Genomic DNA, 27646 nt, shown 5'->3' on the forward strand with positions numbered 1-27646 from the left:
CGACCCACAAGTGGCCCTAACGACTCTGTAAGGTCACACCTACACATAGTTTAAAAGCCTGCAACTCCCCTCCAGTTAGTTAGAGCTAAGGAAGCCTCTCGGATGAGAGGTGAAGTCCAGTTGCCTACGATACAGCACCTAGAAGTATTATTATAACCCAAAACACAAACTTTTCCTAAACCTAACCAAGTAGCTTTGTTGCCTTAAATCCTGTGTTAACCACCTGACGATGACGACCACACAACTTCGCCCGTTTGATGTTGTGTTACTGCTTTGTTGTTTACTGTACCGTTATGTTTTAATACTCTTCTTGTCTTCTGATGTCTCACTAATGATTTAGTGGTGTTGTTCAGTCTGTGAATGTATTGCTGATCTTCCATGATACAAGCCGAGTGCCGTACAACGCCTTCAACATGCAAAGCAGTAGTGGTTTTTAATCAGAGAGGGCGCCCTCGCCTGGGGGTTCTAGTCTGGCCCCTTAATTAATCCGTTCTCTGGCCAGAGGGTCTCTGTTATCGGTCCATTACAGAGAAGCTGGGGACACTCGTTACAAATGCAAATGCATACGCAAATGCAAATGCAAACCCGAGCCCTAAAAGTATGGTGAAAGATTAACTAATGCTGTCTTCCTGGTCATGTTTTTTGTCTACTTACAGGGTTTGTAACTGTGTAACAGTGACTGTTTGTGTAATCCTGGTGATAAACCAACCAACAAACAATCAGAGCAGGTGAAAACATGTCTAACCCCCAATCTTAACCTCAGACTTTCTGAACGTCAGCACGCCACACATTAGTCTGTGATCTGGTCACACAGTGTTTCATATGAATAATCGAGGAGAAAAGTCGAGGTGTTGTTTTGTCTTTTAAAGATATTTCTGGAAGCTCACGGATGTTTGCCTTCTTCCCAGGATGATAAATGTTGGCGCAGGACAAACCACCATTTAAATCCAGTGTTTGCACAGATTGTGCTCGAGTCTTCTTCTTCACAGGGATGAGTGTTGTCTCACAACCAAGTTCAAGATTAACCCTCAAACTGGCCCTTTTTAACGAGGACCGACCATAAATGTCCTCGCAGTCCAAAAATAATCCTCGTTGTCAAGCTTTTAAATACCTCGGTCCTCACAGAGATGGAGGACACACGCGGGAGGAAGCGTGGCACGGAGACAGTAAATACAGGTGTGCAAGCAGTCGGAGATACACATTGGCATACCCACACACCATGTACTTGGACGTGCGCACACACAAATATGCACATAAAAGCAGGCCGCATCACGCACACACACTCCTGTAACACACATCACTCTCAGTTCAGCCGGCTAACCGCAGAGGAGTCCGGGTGTTTGGTCGAGATGCTCGAGCGGCGCGTGAAATCTGATTACAGTCTTAAACAGCTTCCCTCGGCGGCGGGAGGGCGAGCACTGTTACTGCCGCCTCACTCGCCCCGGTCTGGCTGCCCTCCACTCGATATTTCCGTTCGTGGGTGCCTCTGTCTGCTTCACTACTCTTTATAATGGTGCTACAAGCCGGGTCAGTGGTCGGATAGACTCTCTTGTCTTGCGAAAAGGTCACATGTTTGATCCCTGCGACAGCCGGCATGTGCGTTCTGCCGCGGTGGTCTCGAGGAAGATTAACATTTTAAAGGGGAAAACACACTTATGGCGTGTTTTTCCACTGCAGCTTGGATTTCAGGAGAATAAAAGACATTTTAGCGTCAGTAGCTGAGAGTGTGGCTTCTTCAAACACAAGACTATTCATTGATGCCAAACAGAGAGAGAAATCTTTCACATAAGAGGCAGAGACAAGAGACTGGGATTGCCAGACAGCCACAAGACGTTTGGTTGAGAGTGATGCGCAACCTTTTTCTTGAGTTGTGTCCACCTTTGCTACGATGTTCGATTCTTCTTCTTCTTATGTTCTTCTTCAAAATAACGGGTCCATGATTTCAGGCAGAAAAAAAGGCATCTCATTACCGGCTGGTGAATGTTGAATTTGTCTGCTGAAGACAACTTTATTAATCCCAACAGCTGCTACGTACGAAACTTAACCTACATAATTTGGTATTAAATATACGATGATAAACGCTGTAAAGTTGCAGTTTTTGTGCCTAAATTCGATCAAAATTGGTAACATTAACTAGATATTTACCGTCACTTACATGAGCTCCTTTTTTAATCGTGTTGCCGACAACAGATTACGTCGATTTTGACGTTGGCAGATTAAGATAACGTGTGTTTGCTAATCAAGCTAACGTAGGAGTCGGTTGCCACGTCCTGTTCATTTGTTTGCAAGTAGCCCAACTAGCCGGTCATGCCAACATTTGCAGCTTACGCTAGAAAAGTCTAAAACCAAAGCCCGCGATGTTAAACCAGCGATTGAATTGGTCAATTAATTGGAGTAGAAGACGACAGGAAAGCACCATGTTTGATTATTTGCCAGTATTTGTTTGCCTTGTTCACGGTCTGAGCCACATTATTGAAAATGTGGTCCTTTTTCTCTCTGTCTGGTGTTCTTTGAACGACCTCTTGTCCACGTACTTTCTCTCAGTTCAACACATTTCCTCTTTTCCTCTCATCTGTGTGATCATCTGCCGGCTGAAATCACTTCTTCCACCTTCTCTGCGCCCCGTTTCCTGTGTTCAGCGATACAGTAAAAATATTCGCTTCAGCATAATCTGAAAATACAAGCGAAGACAGTCATATCTTCAGTGCGGTTTTATATTTTTATTTCTGTGCACGTCTTCCCGCTCCTGCAAAAAAGAAATACTCCCTGACTTATTTTTTTATCTGGCGTCGCCTCTTTTTTTTCCTCCCTCCCTTTTTTTAACTCCGTTCTCACCTCTTTCTTCGCTCGACACCAAAGTTTCGCCGCCGGCAGCGTGCCATCTGCTTTTGACATTTTTAGACTGAGGAGAACTTGTGAGAACAGCGTGTTTATTGTTCCATTGTGGTTAATTATTCAGACTCCGGCTCTCCGTCTCGGAGCTGGCGGGCCGGCTATCTGGAGGCATCGTCCGGCACACAAAAGCAGGACTGACACTCTGTGAAGAATCTGGTATTTGGGAATCCGTCGCTCCGATTCTGTTCTGCTCCGGGTCCGGAAGCGACAGTCGGACTTGGAACCAGGACGAGCACCCTCCTATTGTGGGCTCGGCAGTTATCCATTGACCTCTCTGCTACGCTGAGTGCCAGAGCTGAGCCTCGAAGCCATTTCAGCCACATGGATCCGAGTGACATATTCACAATAAGCCTTGTCGCCTGTCATATTCATAGCGGGGGCGGGGGGGGGACTCTTTACCATGTACAGCCGGCCAATACAGGACACACGTGTGGTCTCCCACTGACCACAAAGCTTAATTCAAAGTCAACAAGCTTAAAAATTTAGCTAGTCATGGCTCCGAAACAGCTCAAACTAACACAACAGAAGCTTAATGTTTCGCCTTCAGGTCTCTTATTCCCTCCTTAAACGTTCTCTCCTCGTCTAAGGTAAATATTCACTTCCACTCCTCGAGTGAAGCACCTTTATTTGCCAGGTCTAATCAGAACTGGACATCCTCTCTTGCCTGCTCCTCTCACTAATTACTCCTCAGGTTTTTTCCAGAAACACCACAATATTATGGCGTGTTTGCTTTTTTAATTTCCCAATTATCACCGCGGACGCATCCAGAATTAACCGGGGACCTCGACTTCTATCAGTATGATAAACGGGGGTGATTTGCCTGCTACGGTGATAATCAACAAACTAGACACCCAATTAAGGCGGTTTGACCCGGTCATAATTGGGTCTGAACGAGGACGCCGCCTTCTCAATCGGTATTTAATTGCTTGCAGGGATTTCCGCTATCAGAGCGATGTTATATTGATCCAGTAGGTATCGATCCTGCTTATTGCCGCTTGCATAGGGGCTTATCGGTTCATTAGCCTGTATTGTGTTTGTAAACGCAGCCATGTTTATGCAAGGCCTGCAGGAGTTAGGGTCCTGCGTCGGGGGCGATGGCATCTGTTTCCAAGATCAGATCTATTGAATGTTGTGTCCGTGCCACTGCCCCGATTTTATAACTGTTTTTGCAATGTGATCGATATGTTTTCCCCCACACAAAGCAACTTAACATACCATAAATGCAGTCATTTCTACATAGTCACAGTTGCTGTTGGTTTCCGCTGCAGATTTAGTGGTTTTAATGCACCTTACGGCTGCTAAGTAAAAAACCTGCACACGATCTCCCAATCAGGGCAGTTAAAAAGTCTAAATGAACCGTCAGAAAGCCTGGGATTGAAATAAATCTGGTAAAAGTAAAACCAGGTGGCCTAAACAGGAAAGAGAAAGACAGAAGAGAGGAAGAAAATCAGAGGGAAATCATCTGTTGACAGATTTCTTGAAGAAGGAAACAGGAGCGAGGACTGGAGTTGTGTTTCAGAATGATTTATATAGCCAGAGGCAGGATGGGTCCAAGAAAGGCGGAGATTTGTTTTGTGCCACTAAACCACTAAATAATACATTCAGTATTATTGTTCAAGAACACAGAAATTGCCAAAAGTGTGCCTACTGAACCCACTTGCTCACAGCTGATCATTTTTAGCTGCGCATAATATTACTGTTATATAATAATAATCCTTTAACATCTCTGAACGCATGCGTTCCAGTTAAGTGACCTACAACGAGCTGAAAATACTGTGCAGCTAACTATAGATGTCACAGTCGAGCATGTAATTGCTAATAGCACTTTAATGTATATATAGTAACTCTTTTTAATGCAAAATAATCCTTTAAAACACAGAAATTTCAGCTGCTTCGTCAGACAAAGCTGAGCCAGCAGTGCAGTTTAGCTCCCAGGTCATTTTTCTTGCAGTACAGTTTAGCTTCAAGATCCAAAATGGCTGTTCAGCTGTAGAGTTCACTGTTTATTGGCACCTCTGTCGTATTTGCGTCTCATAAAATCAGTTTTACACACAGCACTGTCCAACTTCTATCTGCGGACGTGTAGCTGTCGTGTTTGTATGCGCATGATACCACGTAATGTGCTGGCAGAGGTAACAATGGCAAACCTGGCTAGAGCTGGTTTTCAAGCTTGTTGTACTGCTCTGATTTCTGACTCCTGACATAAATGTCCGTGGGAACACGCGACTAAAAGCTGACATGCCTGCTCTGTTTACTTGCAGCATTTAGCTTCAAGTATAGTTGATTTTTTAGGGGATATCCCCACAAACTCGGGGCTAAGCCGTCAGCTAACCCTAGGGTAATGTCGGGTGCCAGGATGGTGCCAACTTTCCTACCTGGAGCTAAGAAATGCTTCGAAGTGCAGTGTAATGTTTGAAAAACACACAGGCAGGAGTGAAGTTTAAGTAGAAATTCTGGTTGAAATGCATATTAATATCAGTGATAGGGGGATTAGTGCATCTGTAACTTCCCTGTGATTAAGTACCGGCCTCATCCAAAGCCTTACATGTCTCTGTATCCGGTATTTTTCTGTTTAAACTAATCACCACAGACCACCCTGTCGGCCCGTCCACCTCAGTAGCGTTCACAACTGGCTGATGAAAGCCGACAAGCCTTTTATACGAGCTTGTACATATTCCTCCGATGTGCCGAGCAGCCTTTAATGTTGCTGCTGTCTCCAGTCGTGACAGCGTCTTTTGCTTAATTGCAGGCAGCTCTTTTTGGTTTCTGCTCCGGTGCTGGCAGAATCAAAGCTCTCCGCGTTAAGATGCTCCCGGTGGGGTGTTTTGGCGGAGGGGGGGGTTACAGCTGAAAATATACAGTAACTCTGAGAGAAGCTGGCGTGTTTGGATTCATAAATCTTGCTCATTTGTCATGCTGATAAACTGGAGCCTTCTTCTTTTATCTTTAGTGAGAAGGGGGGGGGGGAATAAGCAGCACACTGCAGCAGAATAAACTGTCATCCAATAAAAGCAGGAACACAAAGTAGGCTGTGGTCCAAATGAACCTGCTGGATGGCTCAGCTCCCTCATGCTCTGTGCTAGTAATTGGCGCAGAGCTTCAGTACAGAGCGGCGGCACGAGGAGGCTTTGTGGAAAAAAAAAACAACCTGCAATTGAAGTTCTGTAAAAAGGAGACAACAAAAGCTTTGACACCGCGGTTAGCTCAGTCCACGTGAACTGTGCGGGTCGGGCCGGTCGGAGCAGCGGGAAGCTGCTACTTCGTCTGGTGGAGGTGCTTCGGGGGCTTCGCCTCAGAACATCAAATTAATTTGGCAAGGAGGAAGCCTACGCCTTATGTAAATGAACAGCTGAGTTGCAAAAGCACATTGAGTTCCCTGAGCAGAATATGAATGCAGATAAATAAAGAGGAGGGGGTGATATTTTGAAAGAGTATGTACATAAACACGAGCTCACCGCTCGCTCCGAACTAAAGAAGCGTAACTGCAACCTTTTGAGCGTTGTGGAGCGCTTATGATCGGAATTGCTTTTTTTGTTTTTCAGCGGCAATTGAAGCGCGAGTGACAAAAGTGTAAAGGCCCGCTGGAATAATTAGAAACCTCTCGAGTGTTTACTTCTAACCGAGGCCTCGAGAAAATTGAAGTGGTCGCGTCGGTTGTTTAAAAAAAATTACGTGCCAACTTTTTCAAAAGGTGCTTCTTCTGTGTGGATTGGATTTTCTCTTGCAGAAAATGAAGCCTTCATCTTTTTAATACGAGACATTAAGTTCAGCTCATTTAAACTCTCAGCAACCGTAGGATGGACTGCAGTCCCCAGAGGATGGACCAACCTTGAGACCTCAAAAATAGGGAGGTGTCACGGTTTAGGTTGTTGATTTTCCTGTTTGATTTCGTAGCTATATCCTCTTGTGTGCTCACCTGTGCTCCCAGTGTTTTGTTTCCGTCCTGTGTTCCTGCGTTAGCCCTGCCCGGTTCCCAGTGTCTCTCCGCCTGCACCTCATTTCCTCGTTAGTTTAGTTTGTATTTAAGCCCGTGTTGTTCCCTCACTCCGTCTGTTTCGGTCCTCGTGTCTGTCCTGTGCCTGTTCCCCCGGTCCTCGTCTGTTTCTGATTTGTTCCCAGTGGTTTTCTGCTTTGTCCTTAATTTTTGTGTTACCTTTGTATTTCCTTTGCCTGCCTTTCGTTGCCAGTTTTTGTCACCTGCCACTTTATTGGATTTTGGATTTTTGGATTTCCAACTTCAGCTCATTAAAACTCACCTTTTGTTTTAGACCTGCCTGCCTCTGTGGGTCTGGGAGGATTTTTTTTTTTTGCATTTCCTGCATTCTGGTGACATTTAAAGAATGAAAACAACAAAATAAGTAAAAAGCATCAACATTTTAATGTCAAAGAAAGTGTAGACTTGCTTTAAACTCTCGCATAACGTAATATTTACCACTTTTCATTCATTCGTTTTCTGCCCCTGACCCATAGAGAGTCTGTGCCTTTTGATGGGGATTGACAAACAACTCCTTTCCTTTCAAACTCTCCGTACGAAACAGAAATTCTTCTCTCGAGGGCGTCTGAAATTTGTCCTCCTCTCCATTTCTTTGTACGTCTCTTGAGGACTCGCTGAGGAGGACGAGGCGTAACAGAACAGCAGACTGCATGCTGTGCAGCGCCGGAGACAGGTTACGATGACTAAAAGGGGAAAATTGGAGTCTAACAGTAAAATTACCTGGTGGGTGGAAGGATTTGTTGGAGTTTTGGGGGTTATCTCGTTCGCTTTTGTTGTTATTTTTCCTCTTTTTTCTTCCACTGTGACTTGTTAGATATGAAAAAATGGAAATAGTGGACCCTGCTAATGTGGTTTAACCCCAGACGGCAGACGTGGAAAGCGATGGAAATAGCAGAATTGAAAAGAGAGCCGGGGAGAGAGAAGTTCAATCCCCGGCTACCTCTGATAAAGCATTCTGGCAGCTTTAGTCTTGTTATTAAAAACTGAGCACCTTCCACCCCTCAGCCACTGTTAGTATTCAGACATTATCACCAAAGGGTTGTCGGAGGCACGTCCCGGTGAGGTTTATTTAGCTGTTGTGGAGTGTGTCTGTATGCAAGGAAAAAAGACGATGGACTCGTCATTTGACTTCGCCGAGGGGAACATCGTCTCGCTGATGTTTTCCGTCTCTCCCTCTTGTTCCTCTCTCTCTCTCTCTCTGGATTTGGCTTAAGGCGCTTGCCGGTAAGAAATTATCTAAAAAGGGCTTTCATCAATAAGTACAAGGCCTCGATGTTGATTGTGCCAGCTCAGTCGGTCTCAAGCCTCTTTCATTTTCTCCTCCCATGTTCTCTTGCTTGTCTTTTCGTCAAATCTCATCTTTCTCTCTATGCCCCCCCCCCCTCCACTGCTCTCTCATCACTCTCTCTGGGGGGTCATTTAGGGTGAGATAAAGCCTGTATCTGTGGGTCCACGGGGAGTCTACCCTGCAGACAAGTAATGATCCAGACACACTCTCAGGCGCACTCATGCACAAACGCACGCATGCGAGCGAGCACAGCTGCGCACACCTACATTAACATACATGTTCGAGTGCGGACGCGCACTCGGCTCTGTACGTCTCTGGCAGGTCCAGGAACAGGGTGGGGCTGGTGCTTGAAAAGCACCGTAGGGACACTTGCCAGAGAGCCCTATAGCTGCCTTTACTGCTAAGATAAAGGGTTAGAGGGTGGAGTGATGGAGAGAGGAAAAGCCCAGTGGAGAGGAGGAGGAGGAGGATGAGGAGGAGGAGGAGGGGCAGCCAGTGAGGTGCAGTCCAGATTAAAGTAATGAGGATTGGAGGGAGACTGTGGGGAGAGGGCGATAAGAGAAAGAGTCTTCACACGAGTACAGACGGAGGCTGTGATGTTCTCCGGCTCGAGGCGCCTGCAAAATAAGAAAGCGCTTGATTCACATCGACGCAGCAACCGTGTTCGTATTGAGCCGCAACCTCCGACTTCGCTCGCCCAATTAGGGATGCTAATGATTAGTCATTAATCGATTAATCTCCTTTGAGAATTTGACTGATTAAAATTGTATCAGAGACGAGCACAAATACATCAGAAAGTGTCGTGTTACAAACTTACAAATGCTTGCTGAGCAGATGAGACTGTGTATGTAACTAAAATGCAGTGATTACATTTAAAAAATACAAAAAGAAGTTCTATACACACTGATATCATTATATTTTAGCTATTTAGTAGCTTTGATTCATGGAAAGCCCATTTCCAGCAGTTAAAAAAAGAAAAAGACAAACAAGCTTTATGAAAATTCCCATGGTAAATCATTATTATTAGATAAAAACGGACAATTATGTGATAAAAAGTCATAAATATGAGACAGAAAGTCACAATTATTAAATAAAAGGTGATAAATGTGAGATAAAAAGTCTTAAGAATTATGAGCTAGAAGTAAATTATTTAATAGAAAGTAAAATATTTAACGTAAAGTAGATTTTATGAGATTAAAAGCATAATAATGAGATGAAAAGTCAACATATATTGCATAATCTCTACTTTTCCTTTCATAATAATGACCTTTTATCTCATAATTGTGACTGAGTGTCCTCCTAAACAGTGTAACTCACATCCTGTGGATATTACAATGGTAACGTCTGTCCTTATTTTCACGGGGACGTTAAAGACCTGTCTCTGGAGTGATGTTTTCCAGCAAAGCTCCACCCTGTTTAACCTGTAAGAGCTCAGACAGAAAGGTAATATAAAAGTGTGTTCATGTAGAGCTCAGCTGGATTGAGTCAGAGAAATGTTCGGGGCTTTGAACTCATCACTGGAGGTTACGTGGACTGTTTTTCATGCTGCTGCGGCGAGGAGAAGCCTCGATCGTGTTGACTGTGGATGACATGTCTTCCTGATATTGCCTCCATGTACCCATCTGGCCCCGATTTTGAAACGGGTTTAAAAATATCTTGAGGATCTCTGGCTTTACCAAATGGCATAAAGTGGAGGAGGTACGACTGCGGAAGAATAATTTCAAGCCTTATATCTCGGATTGATTTTGAGGATTTTAGAGATAAAGCCTCAGACGTAAGCAAACAGCCTTCCTGGAGAATGAACAGATTTCTTAGATCGCTCAGTACATCCTTTGAGGATTTCTCAGAACTTAACCACATTTTTTTTTTTTATTCACCCTCCCCCCGACGCACTCCTCATGGTTAATAACAGTAGCTCTCCACAGTGTGCTTCATAGTTTTTAAAAAAAAAAGGTCTTAGCATTTCACTTTCCCACTCTTGAGCAAATCCTCAAGTCATCAGGAAAATAAAGGCTTTGTCCTTGAGCTGTGACTCATGGCAGCTGCAGATGTTAATATGTACAGCTGTTACCAGCGCAGCCTCGACTCAGCCGCCCGTCCAGTTGTTGTTTTCTCTTTTCTTCTCCAACAAGGTCACCTCGTGAAATCCTACCCCTCTAACACAAAGTCACGCCCGAGTCGCTGCACCTTGGAAATAGTAATAATCAGATGTGATACCTATTGATCCCTGCAGGGCGGGGAAAATTGCTGGGCTGCACCGGGGAGGTGGGGTCAACAGCCCTCAAACCAGGAGGCATGCGGTGTGTGTTGCTCAAGGACTTTTCAGCAGGATGAGTGCAGGATCGCTGCCAACGTGTCTTGAAAATGTACCGCTAGTTTTACAAGCCGGTCCTCATCAGACAAGGAGCATGTAGGTTGAAAATGAAAGCAGCTTATTACGAATTATTTACGCTTGTTTAAGTAGTTCAACTACTAGTTCTGCACAACTCGTACCCACCTTGAGGGAATTTCTTCAAACGTGGCAGAACTTGGACTCAAGGATGAACTGGTTGGCTTTTGGTGGTCAAAGGTCAAAGGTCCTTGTGACCATTGCTCGACAATTCTTGCTTGATGACGGCATGATGTCACGTGACGCGACAACAACGCAAAACACGGTGAAAGCACGCGGTGGCGCCAGTGAGTGAGGCAGAGTGGAAGGTTTATAGCCGTCAGAAAGAGATTTAGAGATAAACTTGTATTTTGTAGTTGTGAGCATTTGACCATATCACTTGCTAGCTTAACATAAAACCAGCATTCTCCACATTGCTGTTGAAGGGCAGCACTGATGCTAACGTAGCCCTCGGGCCTGAGGGCTGACTGTGTGTGCTGGTGTGTGTATGTTCACAGTGTGAGATGGTGCGTCGGGGCTTTGCCCTTGGTCTCCCGCAGCAACAGTCATCCTGTTACTGATGGTCGGACTATGGGTCATCTCCCTGGTGGCTGGTGCCCTGAACAGCTGTGTGTTATGAGCGCGTGTGTGTGTGTGTGTGTTTGAGACTGACACACGTGCATACGCTGTCATTGGTCATGGCTCTGTACGCTGGCTGGTTTGGGCGCACATGTTATAATAACAAAGACGGACGCACTAATCACATTTTTGATTTGAGGCTTAAAGTCTTAAATGTATGTGACATTTTTCTACAGATCATCTGGGGTCAAAGGTCATCATATGAGATCAGTACAGATGACAGGATCATAGAGAGAAGCAGCTGCTGAGCATGAAGCTACCTTCACACGCTCATTAGGTTGTGTGTGTGTGTGTGTGCCTGGGGGGGGAAAGCGTGTGTGCGGCGAACATCTGTGTAAGAACTATAGTTGTGTGTTGATGATCCTGCGTCATGTCGTGCACGTTCGGTTTGTGAATCTTAATCCTCCGTTCGTCCGTCTCGCTGCTGCGAAGACAAAACTCATTCGCAAAACTTTCTCCGTCCTTTTTCATTGATTCATAACAGCTGACATTTTGAAAATACCACATTTTTGCACGACGGCGGCAGCCATGTGGAAAAAAAAAAAAAAAAAAAGAGTCCTCGGGGAAGCGACGGAGGCAAACTGACAGAAAGACAAGAGTCAGAAGGGAAATAAGTGCAGGGAGAGGAGAGGAAGTAAAGTTTGAATCGCCTGCGGGGACGAATTTAAGGCAGGTGTGAGAAGAATTCCTTCACACGTCTTAAAAACACTGAAGGCGCGTCGTGTTAGCGAGCAGCCACACACCGACCGGCGAGAAAGGGCTTATCAGCAAGCTCGAATCCAAAATGTCAAATGAGGAGCGATAGAATAAAATGTGATAACGAATGACTAGACGGGAAATAATCAAACTGGAGAGACGTATGTATAAATTGTATAATGTCGTGGTGATGTCAGCTGATATCGGCTCGTTATCACAGATACAACAGTACGTGAACGTCTCTCTGTATTTGCAGCCCTGTCTTAAATGAATCTCTTGAATGTCAAGCTGAAAATACCCAGTTTTATCATCTCTGACTCGTCTAGGACCATCATCCTCTTCGTCTCCTCGTGAGAAAGTCAGCTCATGAACATGTAATGTGGACATAATATGATTTGTATTGCAGAAATGTTGATATGATACATGGAAAAGGTACAAATTAAGGGATCAAACTTGCTATTCTGGGGACTGGGCTTGCTTAAATTCGCAAAATGAACATGAAACAAACCAAATATAGGCTGACACTTCATTATTAGGTCTTTAGTATTCTCAGATATCAGCATCAGCCTCAAAAATGCAACATCACTCAGCTCTACGGTGCATGTACCAGATGGGATCCACTACCTCCGGGTCCAAAAACATACAAGAACGAACCAGCGGATGCTTTTTTTCATCTTTGGCGAGTGACCAAGATGTAAAATCCACTTTAAGGTCTGCATTAAAGGATTAGCCGAAATCCTCCGCTGAGGACGCTTCGCATCAGGTGGTTCTTCACCTTCACGCCGCATGATGAAATCCTTTAAAACACACACCTCCTGGTGGATTATCCCTCATTTAATCATTAAATCAATACACCAGTTAAGATAAGGTATCTTTTCTCCTGTCGGGGCTCCTTTTCTCGAAATCATTATCTACCGACGGAGGCGTCGGCTGTCCTCTCATTATGCTTTCATATCTGAGGCGATGGTAAGCGAAACCTAATCAGACCATTATAATTAAAGAGGCCGGAGTGTAGGTGCAGGAGGAGGAGAGATGATGAGGAGGAGGAGGTAAGGAGGAGATGGCATCAGATGAGGGTGGATGAAGGGGACAGGTCGAGCCTGTCTGCTGAAAGCCACTTAAATCCCTTTCTTATTAACTCTCTGTGACACATGATCTACCTCCATCCCCTCACACACACACACACACACACACACTCAGGGCTACGAACCAGCTCCTCTTACCACAAGAAGCAGCCGCTGCATCTCCGCAGCCTGGCTTCATTGAGCTGCCGCGCTGCATTTTCACCGCATGCCACCTAATTCAGTCCGTGCTTTGTTTCATTAACGCCTCATTGAAAACAGGTGACATTTTCCGATGCAAATGGGACCTAATCTTGAGTCAAAGAGGCCAGTCTGACTACCTGTAATCGACCACGCTGGGAAAAGGTGACAGAAAAGGAAAGTTCAGAGTGTTTCAAAGGATATAAGGATATCAGGGGAACGTGTGAAGCTGTGCTGGTTAAAGAAAAACTTTAAATGACATTTTTTTTTTCATATTTTTCTCACTACAACAATTGTTGGACATCAGGCCTTTCAGCGACGAAGTTCATGTTTGAAGTCCACGAGAGGCGGTTGTGACATGGAAGGAAGGGAGGTGACATCATTATATCACAGGGCTATAAAGGCAGTGTAGGGAGGAGGTCGGGGTGGATGGATGTGTCAACAAAACTTCAGACCTTAACACAGGAGCTGTTTGTTTCCTGTCATGGTGACCACGATAGCCGCTGAACCTCACCCTGCGCATTGTAGCTGCTATTAGCTAGCGAGCTCAGTTAGTGGTCCGGAGAAGTGTTGGTGTTAACACTGCTAGCACGGTATCATTAACCCAGGACTGGCCAGGGCTAGCTGGTTAGCATGCTAACTCCAGGAGATATCTCTGCAACACAATACAAAGTCGTCATAACCTCAAAACTGTTATATCTCCGCACTGTGTCGATGATTGTAGTCAGTTTTTGAATGTTTTTTCGACTAAAATCTTACATACTGCACCTTTAACCATAAACCATGTTGAAATCATGTTGTCACGTTAGCATTTTTTGTACGTAGCAGCATAATGTCATCATCTTGAGCAGCCTAGCGTGCTGACGTTAGCATTTAGCTCCGAGCCTCAGAGGAGCCTCGCAGAGCCGCTCACACGGCTGTAGACTCTCGTTTTCATCTCGCTTTGTTCATGAGAATTTGACTTGATTGTTGTTGCAGGCCATGTTTATTTGCTTCAAACAGCCAATACACAGACAGACGAGTTATTTTCCTCCCTCTCTTCACTCCTCCCGTCTCTCTACATTCTTGAATTATAGCCCTAGAGCTCCTGAAGCGCAAACTAGACTGAATTTCCCCTTTTGTTTGTACACAATCACACCAACTCTAATATTCACTTCTGTCTGAAAACACCTCCCGGGCTTCTCTTCTCTTCTCTCTTGCTCCATTTCTTTGCTAAATGTGAAGAGATCTGACAAAAAGTTGCTGAGGTGAAATGTTTTCCGAGCGAGCAACGTCCTGGGAGAGACTTCAATCTCCTCCCCGTCCTCTCTGTCAGGTGATTAACCGTAAGGGGAGGATGATGTGATGAGGGCACAGATATGAAGAAACACTCGACTCGGGCCCGGTGGAAGGAGAAATAAAACACACACCGTGGCAGAACCACATTAAGGTGTCATGCTTAATGCGATGGATTATCCGGCGGAGGCAATTTTCAAGTCACTGAAGGTTGTTTTTCACGCTGTACAAGATATACTGGCAGCGCGAGGAGGGGGAGCACATGAGCACGGATATCTCAGGCTGCTTAGACAAATCGGGAAGAATGTAAAGGAGAGAGGAAACGCTTTAAAAAGATCATTTTATTTATAATTAAAGAGTGAGAAAAGTTCAGAATCTTCTCTAAAAGCTGAGGATGGAGATCGATAAGAACATTTACTCGAGTACATTTACTAGGTACTTGAGTATTTACATTTTCTGCTACTACTTCCACCCCCACCCCCAAATACGCTTCATTTATTCGATAACTTCAGTTCACTTAGATGCAGTTGTGGTCAGATTATTGGGCCATCAGCGGGGACACAAAGATTAACTCGCCCAAAAAAAAAAAAACAACCGAACTGTGTCCACAACAATCTGCTCAACAATTAGTGTGAGAGCATTACAGCCTGCTCGGTATCAGAGTCGGCTTAGTGTTTTTGTGTTGCGTTTGTGTGTGTGTGTCTGCACATGTGTGTGTTTTATACGCCTGCATTCCTACTGAGCCACTGAAGCAGCACAAGCCCAGCTGTTCGAGCGAGCTGGAAGTGAAGGAAGAAGAAAAAAAATGAACGTCAGCGTTTCTCTCTTAATCTTCTACAATGAGGTCAGCTGTCAGTTCTTCACTCAATGCTTAATTACTAATTGGGAAAAAAATATGTTCCCATCTCTACGTGAGCGTAATTGTTTGTTGCGAACTCTTTTAGTTTAGTCTTTTTATTCAGCAGCCATTCATTCAAGCCATGTTTACACTCTTTGACGGCCAATTTATAATTAAAATCCAGTGAATTGAGCGAGAAATGATGCTGAAATCTTCAAAAGCGACAAACTGCGATCACTTTTATCCGTCCAAAAGTCATTTCATTACACTGGATAACACCATTATTCGGTAATAAGACCTCTGACCCTTTGATTGACACCTAATTTGACCAAATGTGAATATATATGCCCGCCCTGGAGCCTACAACAGCCAATGAGCGATCGTATAGAAAAGAGAATCTAATGATACATTTGGAAATGATTCAAGCTCATGTAGTTTCATGTATTTTGCTCTTAGTATAGTCTGTTTATCCACCAAAGTTAGTGTAAATAAGGACATAAAGAGCTATAATGAGTTTATGCTTCAAGCAGGGGTATTTAAGGGCACAAAATGCAACCTTTCAAAAGAGCCCAAAACCATGTCTGTACTTCAAATGGTGCAACAACAGCTTTGAATTTACTCTGGGTGAGACTTACGATAGGCGTGTTAGAATAACTTTACTTACATTTCAAGGAAAGGTAACAGGCTGAGCAAAGAAATGGCAAACATTTGCCGCTTCAAGCTTCTGAAATGTGAGAATATGCTGCTTCTCTCTGTTTTATATTCATGTGAGTTGAATATTGAGGTTTGGGGCTCGTGTTCAAAGAAAAACAAGTGGTTTGAAAGGCTTTAGTAAACTGTGAAAGGGATTTTTTCACCATCTTTATAAGAAAAGTGAAAAATGAAAAGTCAATTAAATGACAGATTAATAGATGATGAAAATGAAGGAACATCAATGATGTGGTTCTCTTTGATTTGAAAGCACATTACATGAATCTTAATCAAAACACCCGCGTGTTTGGACGGATTTAACGCTTGTTTCACTCCCATGCAAAAAATCCCCGTCTGTGCAGCAAACCCTTAATAATCCCGTTTAGTTGAGTGGGTGGCAGTGACACGGCCGTGGTCAGCAGCTTCCCGCTGTGGCCATCCACGCTCAAAATCGATGCACTCACGCTCCTCCGCCATGATTTGGATAAGAGCATCCGCCGAATGGCGTACGCAGTGTAAAAATACAGCCGCTTTGAGTCACCCGAGCTGGCTTTTCGTGACTTTTGGCATGCGTTTAGACGGTGACGGGACAGTGTAATCAAAGAGAGAGACGTCGGGGCATTGTTATGCAAGTGAGACGCCGACGAGAGAGTTTTGGACTCCTTCCCAGGTTCCGTTGCTGTCGTAGCGTTTTGGCGGCGCGGGTCAAGTCACACGGGGAGTTTGTGCCTCTCACGGCGAAGTGCTCTTGGTTTTTTTTTTCACATACGCGACGCGTTACCCCTCGTTACCGATTGGAGCGAATGTGCAGAGCCACCTGTGCAGGGTTTTTGAGCCAAGAGGGTGTAACAGTGAATGTTACTATTACAGCTGTGGAAGGTAATGAAGGTATCATTCACTGTATTATTATAGAGTGACAAAAGCCAGGCCTCACTACACCTCTCCCGCTAATGGATCCTGGCCATTATTTGCTGGATGAATCCTCCTCATCGCGCCCGCCTCTTCTTCCCTTGTCTTCCCGTCCTTTCTGCTCCCTTTCATCTCTTCTTCCCTCTTGTTTCCCTCCCCTCTTCCTGCCTTAATCGTCACCCTCCTTCCACCTCATTCTCATTTTCCTCGCTACACCTCCACCTCGCTCTCTTACGTTTCTCGACTCACCTCGCTCTTCTTCTCTTCCTCACGCAGTCCCAGTGAAGCGCAGAGCGATGTCGCAGAAGAAGGTATTCCTGGTGGTCGTTGCCATCAGTACTGTCAGTCTTCTGCTGCACCACGGGGGCCACTTGAGCTGGTGAGTGATTGAAACACACCCACACATGAAAAACATGCACTCGATCGCATTATATACCCTCTATATAGATCCATATGGTGCTAATAGGTATGAAATATCTGACACGAAGCTCTTGTCGTTTTCATTTCAAGACAGATTAATAGAGGGACTGGCTCATTATAATATGGAGACTTGCTGCCAAGTTGGTCGAGGGACCAATTATAAAAGTAGAGGGATCGCAGATCTTTGACAGCTCTGTACCCTTTTCAACCTAACGCTTTGCCTCCATTCGTTAAACGTCATCGCTTCCTCGTCTCTCTGCTTTTCACACATTGTTTCCACACCTTACTTAATATCTGACCCTCGAGTTCAGTCTGCAGCGAGTACTACTACTGTAACTCTGCAGAGTATTCAGCATGTATGCACCTAATACTGAGCTGAGGTTATCGCAATTTCTTGTTGTTATTACCACACTGAGTCCACTGAAAGTCAATATATGGTGATACTGATTCATCACACTCGACTGTAAACAGAACAAACATATTCAGTCACACCTTGTATCATCTTACACTCTCTGTTTCTGACATCTTCCTACTTCACTGTCCTCTTTCTCCCTCTCTTCTCGTTTCAGTTCCCCACTCGCACACTGATTTTTACTTTATTGTTGTACTATCTCTGTCCTGTCCTCACTTTCTTCCATTATCCGTCCAGTGTCTGTGCAATTATGTCTCTAATGCACCATATTATTTGGAGTAGGCACTATTTTGCCGAGCTAATGGAGCTTCAAATACACTTTCTTTTTCTTTCTCCAGGACCATGGAGGCCTTCTACCTCGGTTGTCCTGCCCTCCGTGCCCACCCTGCGCCGGGCCTGAAACCTAGGCACACCAATGTGGCCTTCCTCAAGACCCACAAAACGGCCAGCAGCACCATGCAGAATCTGCTTTTCCGCTTCGCAGAGCGCAACAACCTCACGGTGGCATTGCCGGTGCAGGCCTGTGGCCACCAGTTCTGCTACCCGCACGCCTTCACCTCCCACTTCGTCCATCCGCACACACTACCGCCCAACATCATCACTAACCACATGAGGTTCAACAGGGCAGAGCTGCAGCGCCTGATGCCCAACAACACAATATACATCACGATCCTGAGAGAGCCCGGCTCCATGTTTGAATCCTTGTTCAGTTACTACAACCAGAACTGTCAGAGCTTCAAGAGGGTCCCCAACGGCTCCCTGGAGGCCTTCTTAGATGATCCCTGGCACTACTACCGACCAAACGAGAAGGACTCCATGTATGCACGCAACACCTTGGCCTTCGACTTGGGCGGAGACAAAGATCGCCCAGCAACAGATGTGCAGTACGCGCGGGCCTTTCTTGCAGAGGTGGAGCAAGCTTTCAACCTGGTGATGATTGCTGAGTACTTTGATGAGTCTCTGGTTCTCCTTCGCCATCTCCTCTCCTGGGATCTGGATGACATACTGTATGTGAAGCTCAACATGCGGAGCCAAAGCTCAAAGCGGAGCCTGACGCCGGGCCTTCCTGCAAAGATCCGTGCCTGGAATTCTTTAGATGCTCGTCTCTACGACCACTTCAACGCCTCATTGTGGCGCCAGCTTGCAGCTCTAGGTCCAGCCTGTGTGGCAAGGGAGGTGCGCCTCCTCCGGCGAGCCCAGGAGAGGCTAATGAGAAGCTGCTTTGAAGGGCGGATGCCGCCTCTCCGGTCAGGCGCTCAGATCAAAAACAAGGATCTCCGCCCGTGGCAGCCTAGCGCTAAAGTCGACATTGTGGGCTACGACCTCCCGGTAAATCTCAGCCGTGGGTTCTTGAGCCACGCCCAGGAGCTCTGCCTCAAGCTCATCATGCCGGAGGTCCAGTACACGCGGGTGGTGCTACGCTCCCAATCCGTGCGCTATCGTCGAGGCTACCAACTTCGGGCTCCGCAGCAGGCACACAGCCTGCAGCAGCCCATACGCACAGTCCTGCCTCGGCATCCTCAAGTGCAACGCAGCCAGCCGCCCCCTGCAGCCCCTGGCCCGGCATCGAAAACAGCCACCACCTCAAAGCCTGCTGCAGAAACTCAAGGTCGGACCACAAATTTAGAGCCTAAATCCTCACAGACCCAGGCCTCATAGACTGAAAATAGAGGCTTGAATATCATCTGAGTGCCCAACAGACTGCATTGTTGTACCCATCCTGACCCTTGAGAGAATGTTTGGTTCGGGGTGTTGGAAACAAGGGCGTCCTTGGGGGGTGGGAAAGTCAAGTAAAGGAAGAAAAGAGGGTACGACATATCTGGACTTGAACTTGAATCTCTCCCCTCTCTGGTCTGTGAAACCGAAACAGGGTTGGCAGACACAAGGGCGGGAGAAATCCACACTAGGACTCGGCTAAATTGCACGCCTCTGCACGCCCGACCACAGCGGATGGGAGAGGGTTTTAGGTGAAAGTGATTCTTTGAAGGCAAATCTGTTATGTGCGACCAGGACTCAATAGGGAAGTGGCGATATCGGGCCTATTGTGAAGCACAGAGTGGGCTTTGTGTGTATCACACTGGTAGTAGTATCACGTTACTTGCTTTCATTCTCCGTTTCTCGAGCTCTCTCTCCCTAATATATGCCATTTAAAGTCCTTGAGAGAGACATAATGACATAAAGGGATCAGCTGTCAGGCTTCCAAAGAGCCTCCTAAGAGGCCAGACAGACATTGAGATAACCTCCAAACCATTAATACAACAGCACAATCAACAACTCTTCTCTTCTTCTTTTACAAATTCAAGAGCCTAAAGCAATGGAGGGAGGGGAGGGTGGGGAGTAGGGAGGTTAAGAAGCCAGACGGACAGAAAAAATCCAGAGGGTAAGCTTGAAGACTGCTGGATTCTCACTTTGGCCACCCATTATCGCTCTGACTCAGTCCCCTCAGCCTTCGACCTCCTCCCGGCATCCACCTCTCCATCATCCATCCTCTCATCCCTGCTGCTACCCTCCTGGTCAGGCTCTCGATCCAGAGAAACAGCGCCGACGACTCTCTTCCTTCAACCTGTGTCACCTCTCCCTTGGACCACCAGTTGCGATCTAGAGACTTTTTACGCTGAAGGTTCCTGATGTGGGGGGGTTTGTTTTATTCTGATTGCAATAAGATCTCCGCGCCTATATGAAAGGCGTGGATTTAATAACCTACCAGCAACCCCACACCACACACACAAGGGGGGCACAAACCAGAAAACAACTCGACGAAGAGAAAGACTTGAAGCCTGGGGGTCGCGGTGTTTGAATATTTAATCATCTCCTCTTACGGCCCTCCTATGGCCGAAGTTCTTGGGTTACACTCGTACATTTTCATTAAGGATACAAGGACCAGGGCGAGAGCTTTCCAAGCGCAGGAGGACAAAACGCTCTACGCCTCGGCGGCTCGAGGCCGCCGGCGCCCACCGGGTCGGCGTGGGTCTTAAAATGTTGTCACTTATCTCAGCTGTGATCCATTTTTAATGCATTCTGCTCATATTTAATGTGTCATTTATGTTCTTTTATTCCTCCAGTGATCAGCAGGGGTACTGCTAAGTAACTGAGGGGCGGAGGAAGGATGTGTGTGTGTGTGTGTGTGTGTGTGTGTGTGTGTGTGTGTGTGTGTGTGTGTGTGTGTGTGTGTGTGTGTGAAAGAGAGAGAGAGAGGCTGGAAGTGGCTCTTTCTGCTTCATGTTGTATTCTTTTCCATGGCCAGCCAAGTTGGCATGGCAACAAAAGGAAGTAATGTGTGTAAGATTTATCAAAAACTATGTATTATTTATTATCGGGACTTGAAAAGGTACGTTACTGTATTTTTAATTGTTATTTTTCATGAATCACTGGATGAATACCTGCTTCTTAGGGGACCTTTATGTTCAGTATACCACTTCAGGCGACGGAGGTGGAGCGAGGCGTGTGGCAGCGATGTAAAAAAAAAATCACTCTATACATGTTTTTTTTTTTACATAATGCAAAGCTACAAAGACCACTTCTAGAAAAACCGCACGTCGGAAACAAGTGCAGTCACTTTAAAATTAATCTTTCATTCAGCAGTGCTTAAGTGCTCGACCACACAATGGTTTTGTGGTTGGGAGTCTGTCGCGCTGAAGCTGGCGATAATGAAAAACACACAAACCGCCGCTCCTGCTCTGACAGGAAGAAAGAAGGAGAAGTGGAGCGGGGTGGAAAAACATACCGGAGGAGAGGATAAACAGTTTTATGAAGTGAGTGACTGTGAATATTTAAATTCGAAGTGTGCTTATCTGAACTTACCGGGGAACCTCAGCTTTGAAAGCACGGGATGCACAGCGGTTTTCATTTATTTACTGGTATTTGAAATGTGTTCAGACGTGTAATATTTATTCAAGGTACATACACTGTAAAAAAAAATCTTTGGCTCAATTCACTTTAAAGGATGAGGCTGGTGTTTTTTTGGATATTTTTCTTACATTCAACTTATCCCAAAATCCCAAACCCTGGAGCAGAGCACACAGCTTCAGGTGCACTGGTTTCATTTTATTACCAACAGTACTGATGTTGTGACAAAGATGTCTAAGTACTATGATGCAGAAATATCTATTGAAGTTAGCATGCTAACCAGCTAGCCCCTGTCTCATAAGAGGACGCTGTAAATCGCCTCCATACCGTAACCCCTGTGTCAAAGTGGCATCCGTCAGTCTCGGCGGCTGCCATCAGGCTGCGGAGCCCCGTCCACCGCGATGACCAATCTGTGATCCAAAGTCTGCAATCCAGGCAGTTTCCCGTCAGCTAATCTGGCCACTAGCTTCAATGTTACCTGAGCTAATCAGCTAATGGCGGCTAGCTACAGCCAAAGATAGCTAGCAAAGAGTTAAGTGGGCAGCAGTTGTTGGTTACTCTCAGAGTCAGTGATGTGTTGAACCTTATATTTTAGGAGCCACATATGAATTCTAGTATTTCTGACAAGAACTTTATGGGAAATGCATTTTTAGGCACTATTTTCAGCTGTGGATGAATACACAATCAATGCACTTGTGACTATTGATATACGAGTCCAGTCCTGGCAATCATATCTCCGGTATCCGGTCTTGATAAAGAGAAAAGACAAGTACATGTCTTGGAAAATGTATGTCACCTGTTCAAAAGATTAAATGAATTGAATTTGTATTATAATCACTACAAGCCAGAGTCCACATCTCTGGGTTTTGGTCTATTATCGGGAGTTGTTGACAATATGGGAAAATACAGATCATCACCACCCTCATCCTTTAAATGTGTTTACTGATTATGCTCAGCTATATTTCAATTAGTTTGAATTCAGCTGCTTCATATAAAAGAAGGAGCCTCATTCATAGTGAAAACGCTGGCTTTGAATGAGACTCCTGAGTTGCTTCAACCTGCTGTAAATGAACAAGAAAACACTGAATCTGTGTGTTTGTTTGTCGCTCATCGAACATTTACGGAGACCCCAAGTGTTCAAAATCAAAATTAATCAATCACACTGTGAACCATACAATCATGTGAATGAATAAAAGTTCGGCAAATGAAGTTTTAAACTCAGAAATGCACTTTTTATTAATTTCTTTTAAATCAAAATTTGGCTCCATTTTTCCTCACCGATCAAAGACATGTATTATTAACCAAGACAAACAGGACAAAGGCAGCTGTGTAATTGGCTGTCGCCTGGGTCTGAACCATTAAACAAACACTCTTCTGACATTTTGGAATAAAAACGCTTGAAATGAAGAGAAAATGAACCAAAAAACACTGTTACTGTGAAGAAAATTAACATTTTATGACAAAGAGCCGAGTTCTAACCTTTTTTGTTGGATTATTTCATGATTATATTACAGATTTTTTTGTATTTTCTTGTACGATAATGTATTTCATTACCGCTTTATTTAAATTTTGAACACTTTGGGTTTCCATTGGCACAAAATTTGATTTTTAAACCAGTTACGGTACTGTCAATATGAAGGGTATAATAACCTGATGCTCAAACACATAAATCAAACTGTGGTAAATCAAAGTTTCTGCCAATCATGTTAAGGCTAATAAAGGTAAAACAAGCTACATATACTACAATCAAAACAGGTATTTCAAAATGTTTTTTTCCTCCCACGTCTGCGTCTGACAGGGATCCAGCTGAAGAACATGCTTTTATTTCCCCTCGACGGTTCATTTATGATCCATTTCTCGCTGGCTGTGAGTCTCTAAGTGCTCTTTTGATTGTACGAGTCGTCGCCCCGGCTGTTCTGCTTCTTGTGAGAGAGTTTCAGTTAATGGTCATGCTGTCGTGTCTGAAGTGTCGGCGGCTCTTCTCTGGAAAATGCTGGAGGGGGCCGTGTAAACAGTATGCTAAAAATCTCATCTCCGCATTAGCTGCCCTTTTGTTTTTTGTGTTTTTTTTTAAAGAGTGGCATCAAAGCTGTTGAAACTGGGCTTCTTTCTTTTTTCTGTCGCAGTCGACGTCGGGTGAAAGTGGCATTCTTGATAATTCTCTGACTGTATTTTTCCTTCATTGCCTCTTTGATCTGCTCATGGTTTATCTCCATCCTCTGTTTACGGACTGATCTGTGAACTGGGACGACTTTTCTTTCATTTTGGTGAATGAGTAGAAGAGTTTAGGTTGGGGCTCTGAACAAATGGCTAATGACAATCAGAGCTAGGGGCCCCAAAGCTTTGTAATGACGGGCGGTGAACGGGACGAATAAAATCTGAATGATTTCAATTCATCTGCGAGTGAGCGCCTTTTTTTGTCTCTTTTCAAAGCAGATTTATTCAGATGCACCGATGTGAATTATCTGAATATTAGCTCAATGCACACACACACACACACACACACACACACACTCTCCATCAGTTGCTCAATTAAGATTCTGATTCTGAATAGTTTCTATTTCCCTGAAGACCCAAACTCGACATTTCAGTTCGCAATCAGTCGTCTGAAATTACCTCCATCCGGACCGCCGGCCTAAAACGAACGAACAAATCGCTTCTCGCAGGGACAAAAACACGATGCAAAAGCAAAGTGTGTTTGATGTGACTGTGATTGAAGCAATCATGACGCCTCGTCTCCCTCTGCCTGCCTGTCATCATGACCTGATGCGGCTGCTTTGCTCTCATGTATTTGCTTCCTTCCCCTTATCTTTAATATAATCACGGCTCTAATCATAAGTGTCATTACAATAATTACACTTATAATAACATGCTGCTTTTTCCCCTGCTGTTATCTAAATGCGTCGGATCTATTACTCGATCGCTTAAGAATATACGTATATGTCTGTACTTGTTGACAATTGACAAGAACTTAATATTTAATGAATCATGTAATTAGTTATTGACTTTATAGCCATCGAAGTGCCGCGGCTCTTGGGGAGGAAATGTAATGGAGGTCTGTCGGCCTTTAAACCACAGAAACATTGAACAACTATTGGATGGATCGTCGTGACATTCACGGTCTCCAGAGGATAAATCCTACTGACTTTTAGATTATTTAACCTTTCGTCTATTGAAACCTGCAGGCTGCACGACCACGCAAACACTTACTGCCACCTGATTGGACAAACACCACTGATGGCTCGTGTGCTGCTCTTGCAAAGCTTTCGCTTATATAACTAAAAAAGTATTATTTATTTACAAACTATTATTTTTTATAGTTTTTTTAAGGAGTTTCCAGAACTGGAAGCCCCTGATTTGCATTGAGTAGGCCTTACTGGGCAAAAACATGTCCAAAAGACGTAAATTTTAACGTCTTTGACGATGTTAAGGCATGCACTTTACCAGGAGAGCTATTCTTTAGCTTTATTAAATACCATGTTTTGGTCATCCAAGGTAGGCTTATACTGCAAGGTTGGATGACCGAACTGGGTAATTTAAATAGCTCATGAGTAGCTCTCCTGGTACAAGTACATACCTCATGCAGGCTACTGTGGTTCAGGCTCAGGGTTCAGATCCATCCTGTACTTTTTGCTGCAATTGTAAAATTTGGACATCAAACTTCATTTTGAAAGTTGAAAATATGTCTAAAATTACATTGTAAAAACAAGGACGTCACTGGGACATCATTAGTGAATCATTCTGGCTCTCCATTGGACGTCTTTTCAACATTGTCAAAGACGTTGGATTGACGTCATTTGGATATATTTTTGCTCAGTTGGGCCAGATTTCAACTTAATGCAACTCCCCGTCTCTCGCAACAGGACGCTACTAGAAGTCATTGCACAGGTTCTTGCATAGATAATAAACGGGAAACAATTGATCCTGTCGACCATGGTACCATCAGTGTTTGTATCACTTCTTCTGCTAATATTCATTATTCAAGAAATACAGATTCATAATAAAAGATAAGATGGGGGTTCAGACATAGCCACAAAGTTGATTCAATTACATTAATTCAATTACATTTTGTGTGAAAACTGTAGTAATTATAACCGGAACGTCCCAAAACAATCTAACAAGGTACCTTAAAATAACTAAACCCAGTCAAACACACACTTTTTCTACCCTGACACAACAAATACTTCTATTGTACAAATGTACACGATGACACTTGCAGATAGAGTGAAGCGTGAGAGAGAAACTTAACCCTCCCTACACAGAAAAACAGCTACCAAGAAAGTCATGGTGTGCAGGGTGGGTAATAAAATGTCCACGCATTGGAGATATCAGGCTACACGCTCTCACAAGATCACATTTAACACCCTAATATAACACACACACAGCTTTGTACCGTGGATCATGCACTCAAATGCATTAAACCCCCTTGGTAATGTATAAACAGGCTTTTACACATGCACATGAGAGCCTCTCAGACACAAACAAACACATGCCCCTGCAACACAAAACCAAAATGAGACCTCAAACACCAACAAGGCAACAAAGACTACAAACCCCACTGGACTGGCTTTCATTAATTCCATAACCGTGCCTTCATGAGTCGTGCACACGCTTTTCTGCGCAGCAATTTATAGGATTATTCGTTTTGAAAATGCACAAGTGGAACTGTGGGTAAATTGAAGGCGGTGAATTGTTATGGGTTCGCTGAAGTGCCTTCGCCTTGATTGCAATATGATTGGGTCTAAAATGTCAGGCACCTATTTATCATCGAGGAGAAAAGTGCATTTCCAGCCTTTATGTTTTCCAGCTCTGTGACTCACTTTGCTGTAATTACACAGGGGGGAACAAATCATGACAGGGGGGTTAAATATGTTTACACTTGAAGACCAATTCGAATAATGGCCACAGGGTGAATGTGGCAACTGTAGGAAGAAGCGAATGGACTGAATTTAAAGAAAGTTTAGGAAAAATTCACAAAGAAACGGCTTGTTTATATAAGACGACTTTATGTCAAGGACATCACACACCGGCTGACAGTGTTTCTATCTTGACGTCGGCCAGAGTGACACATTTCCTTTTTCATCTGCTCACTCTGATGATAAATATATCAAACAATATGAACTGTGAACTCTGGACTTCAGACTACCAACGGATTAGATTTACTTAGACTTAAAAGCCTTGCATCTTACCTTGAGGTGAACTCGTTATGTAGGACTTCAGACTCACATCAAACAAGCAGAGCTGCAGACATGGACATGAGTTAGATTCAGATCAGAAAAAATATCCATGAGAACTGCTTGCAGTAAATCTGCTCTGATTTGAGCATTATGATGAGCTTGTCTCAAAGGACTTGAGAACTATATCAAGAGAGCTGTAGACTTGACTGCTCCATTACTTGACTTTCTGAAGACTTTGACTTGGAGACCTGAGAGACCTTCCAGCATGACTTTGCTTTTGAAGACTAGCGACATTGATCTGTCCTTAATGACATGAGACCTGCTCTGATGGCGATGAACTCGTTTCGAGGGACTTGAGACTTGACCCTCTATAGACTTAATTTGCACTTGAGGTTTGAACATCAACTGAGTCTTATTCAAACACTTGAAAGCCTCACATCTTGACTTGAAATGTGCTCATAAACAGTAGTACCTTCTCTCAGACTTGCCTTCAATAACTCAACTTGGGACTTCCTCTAATAGACTTGAGACTTGAGATGGGCCTGTCTCAAAGAAAATGGACTTAAAGACTTGACAACACTTGATTGACTTGTGACAAGAAACCAAGTAGTATCATTCTGAGGCCTGAAACAACCCAAGACATCTTGACTTGGCTTGTCAAGACTATGGACTTGATTTTGACTTGCTCTCAATGACCCGACTCAAAATGGACTTTTTTTTATGAGTTTATGGGTTAGGGAGATGTAGATTCAAGACTTGAGTCTAAATAAAATAGCAAGATCAAGGACTTGAAGACTTCCAAAGACTTGATTTGACTTGATAACAAGAATCATTCAAAGACCTGAAATACTTGAACTTTGACTTACTGACTAGACTTGAGACTCTGATAGGCCTGAGATGGACCTGTCTCAAATGACTTGTATCAAACCGACAGAGC

At 44.3% G+C, this 27646-nt stretch overlaps 1 protein-coding gene across 1 annotated transcript in view; it reads left to right on the forward strand.

Moving 5' to 3' along the window:
- The window catches only part of gal3st3 (galactose-3-O-sulfotransferase 3), a 31557-nt gene extending 7629 nt beyond the window's left edge, over positions 1-23928 (forward strand). Inside the window, exons 2-3 of the mRNA XM_084344682.1 lie at positions 17131-17233; positions 18025-23928. Of these exons, the coding sequence (XP_084200808.1) occupies positions 17151-17233; positions 18025-19345 (1404 nt within the window). The 5' untranslated portion in view covers positions 17131-17150 and the 3' untranslated portion in view covers positions 19346-23928. The remainder of the gene's footprint in view (positions 1-17130; positions 17234-18024) is intronic.
- The last annotated feature ends 3718 nt before the right edge of the window (positions 23929-27646 follow it).

The sequence above is a fragment of the Pagrus pagrus genome (assembly GCF_965226575.1).
Source record: "Pagrus pagrus genome assembly, chromosome: 22".
NCBI lineage: Eukaryota > Metazoa > Chordata > Actinopteri > Spariformes > Sparidae > Pagrus > Pagrus pagrus.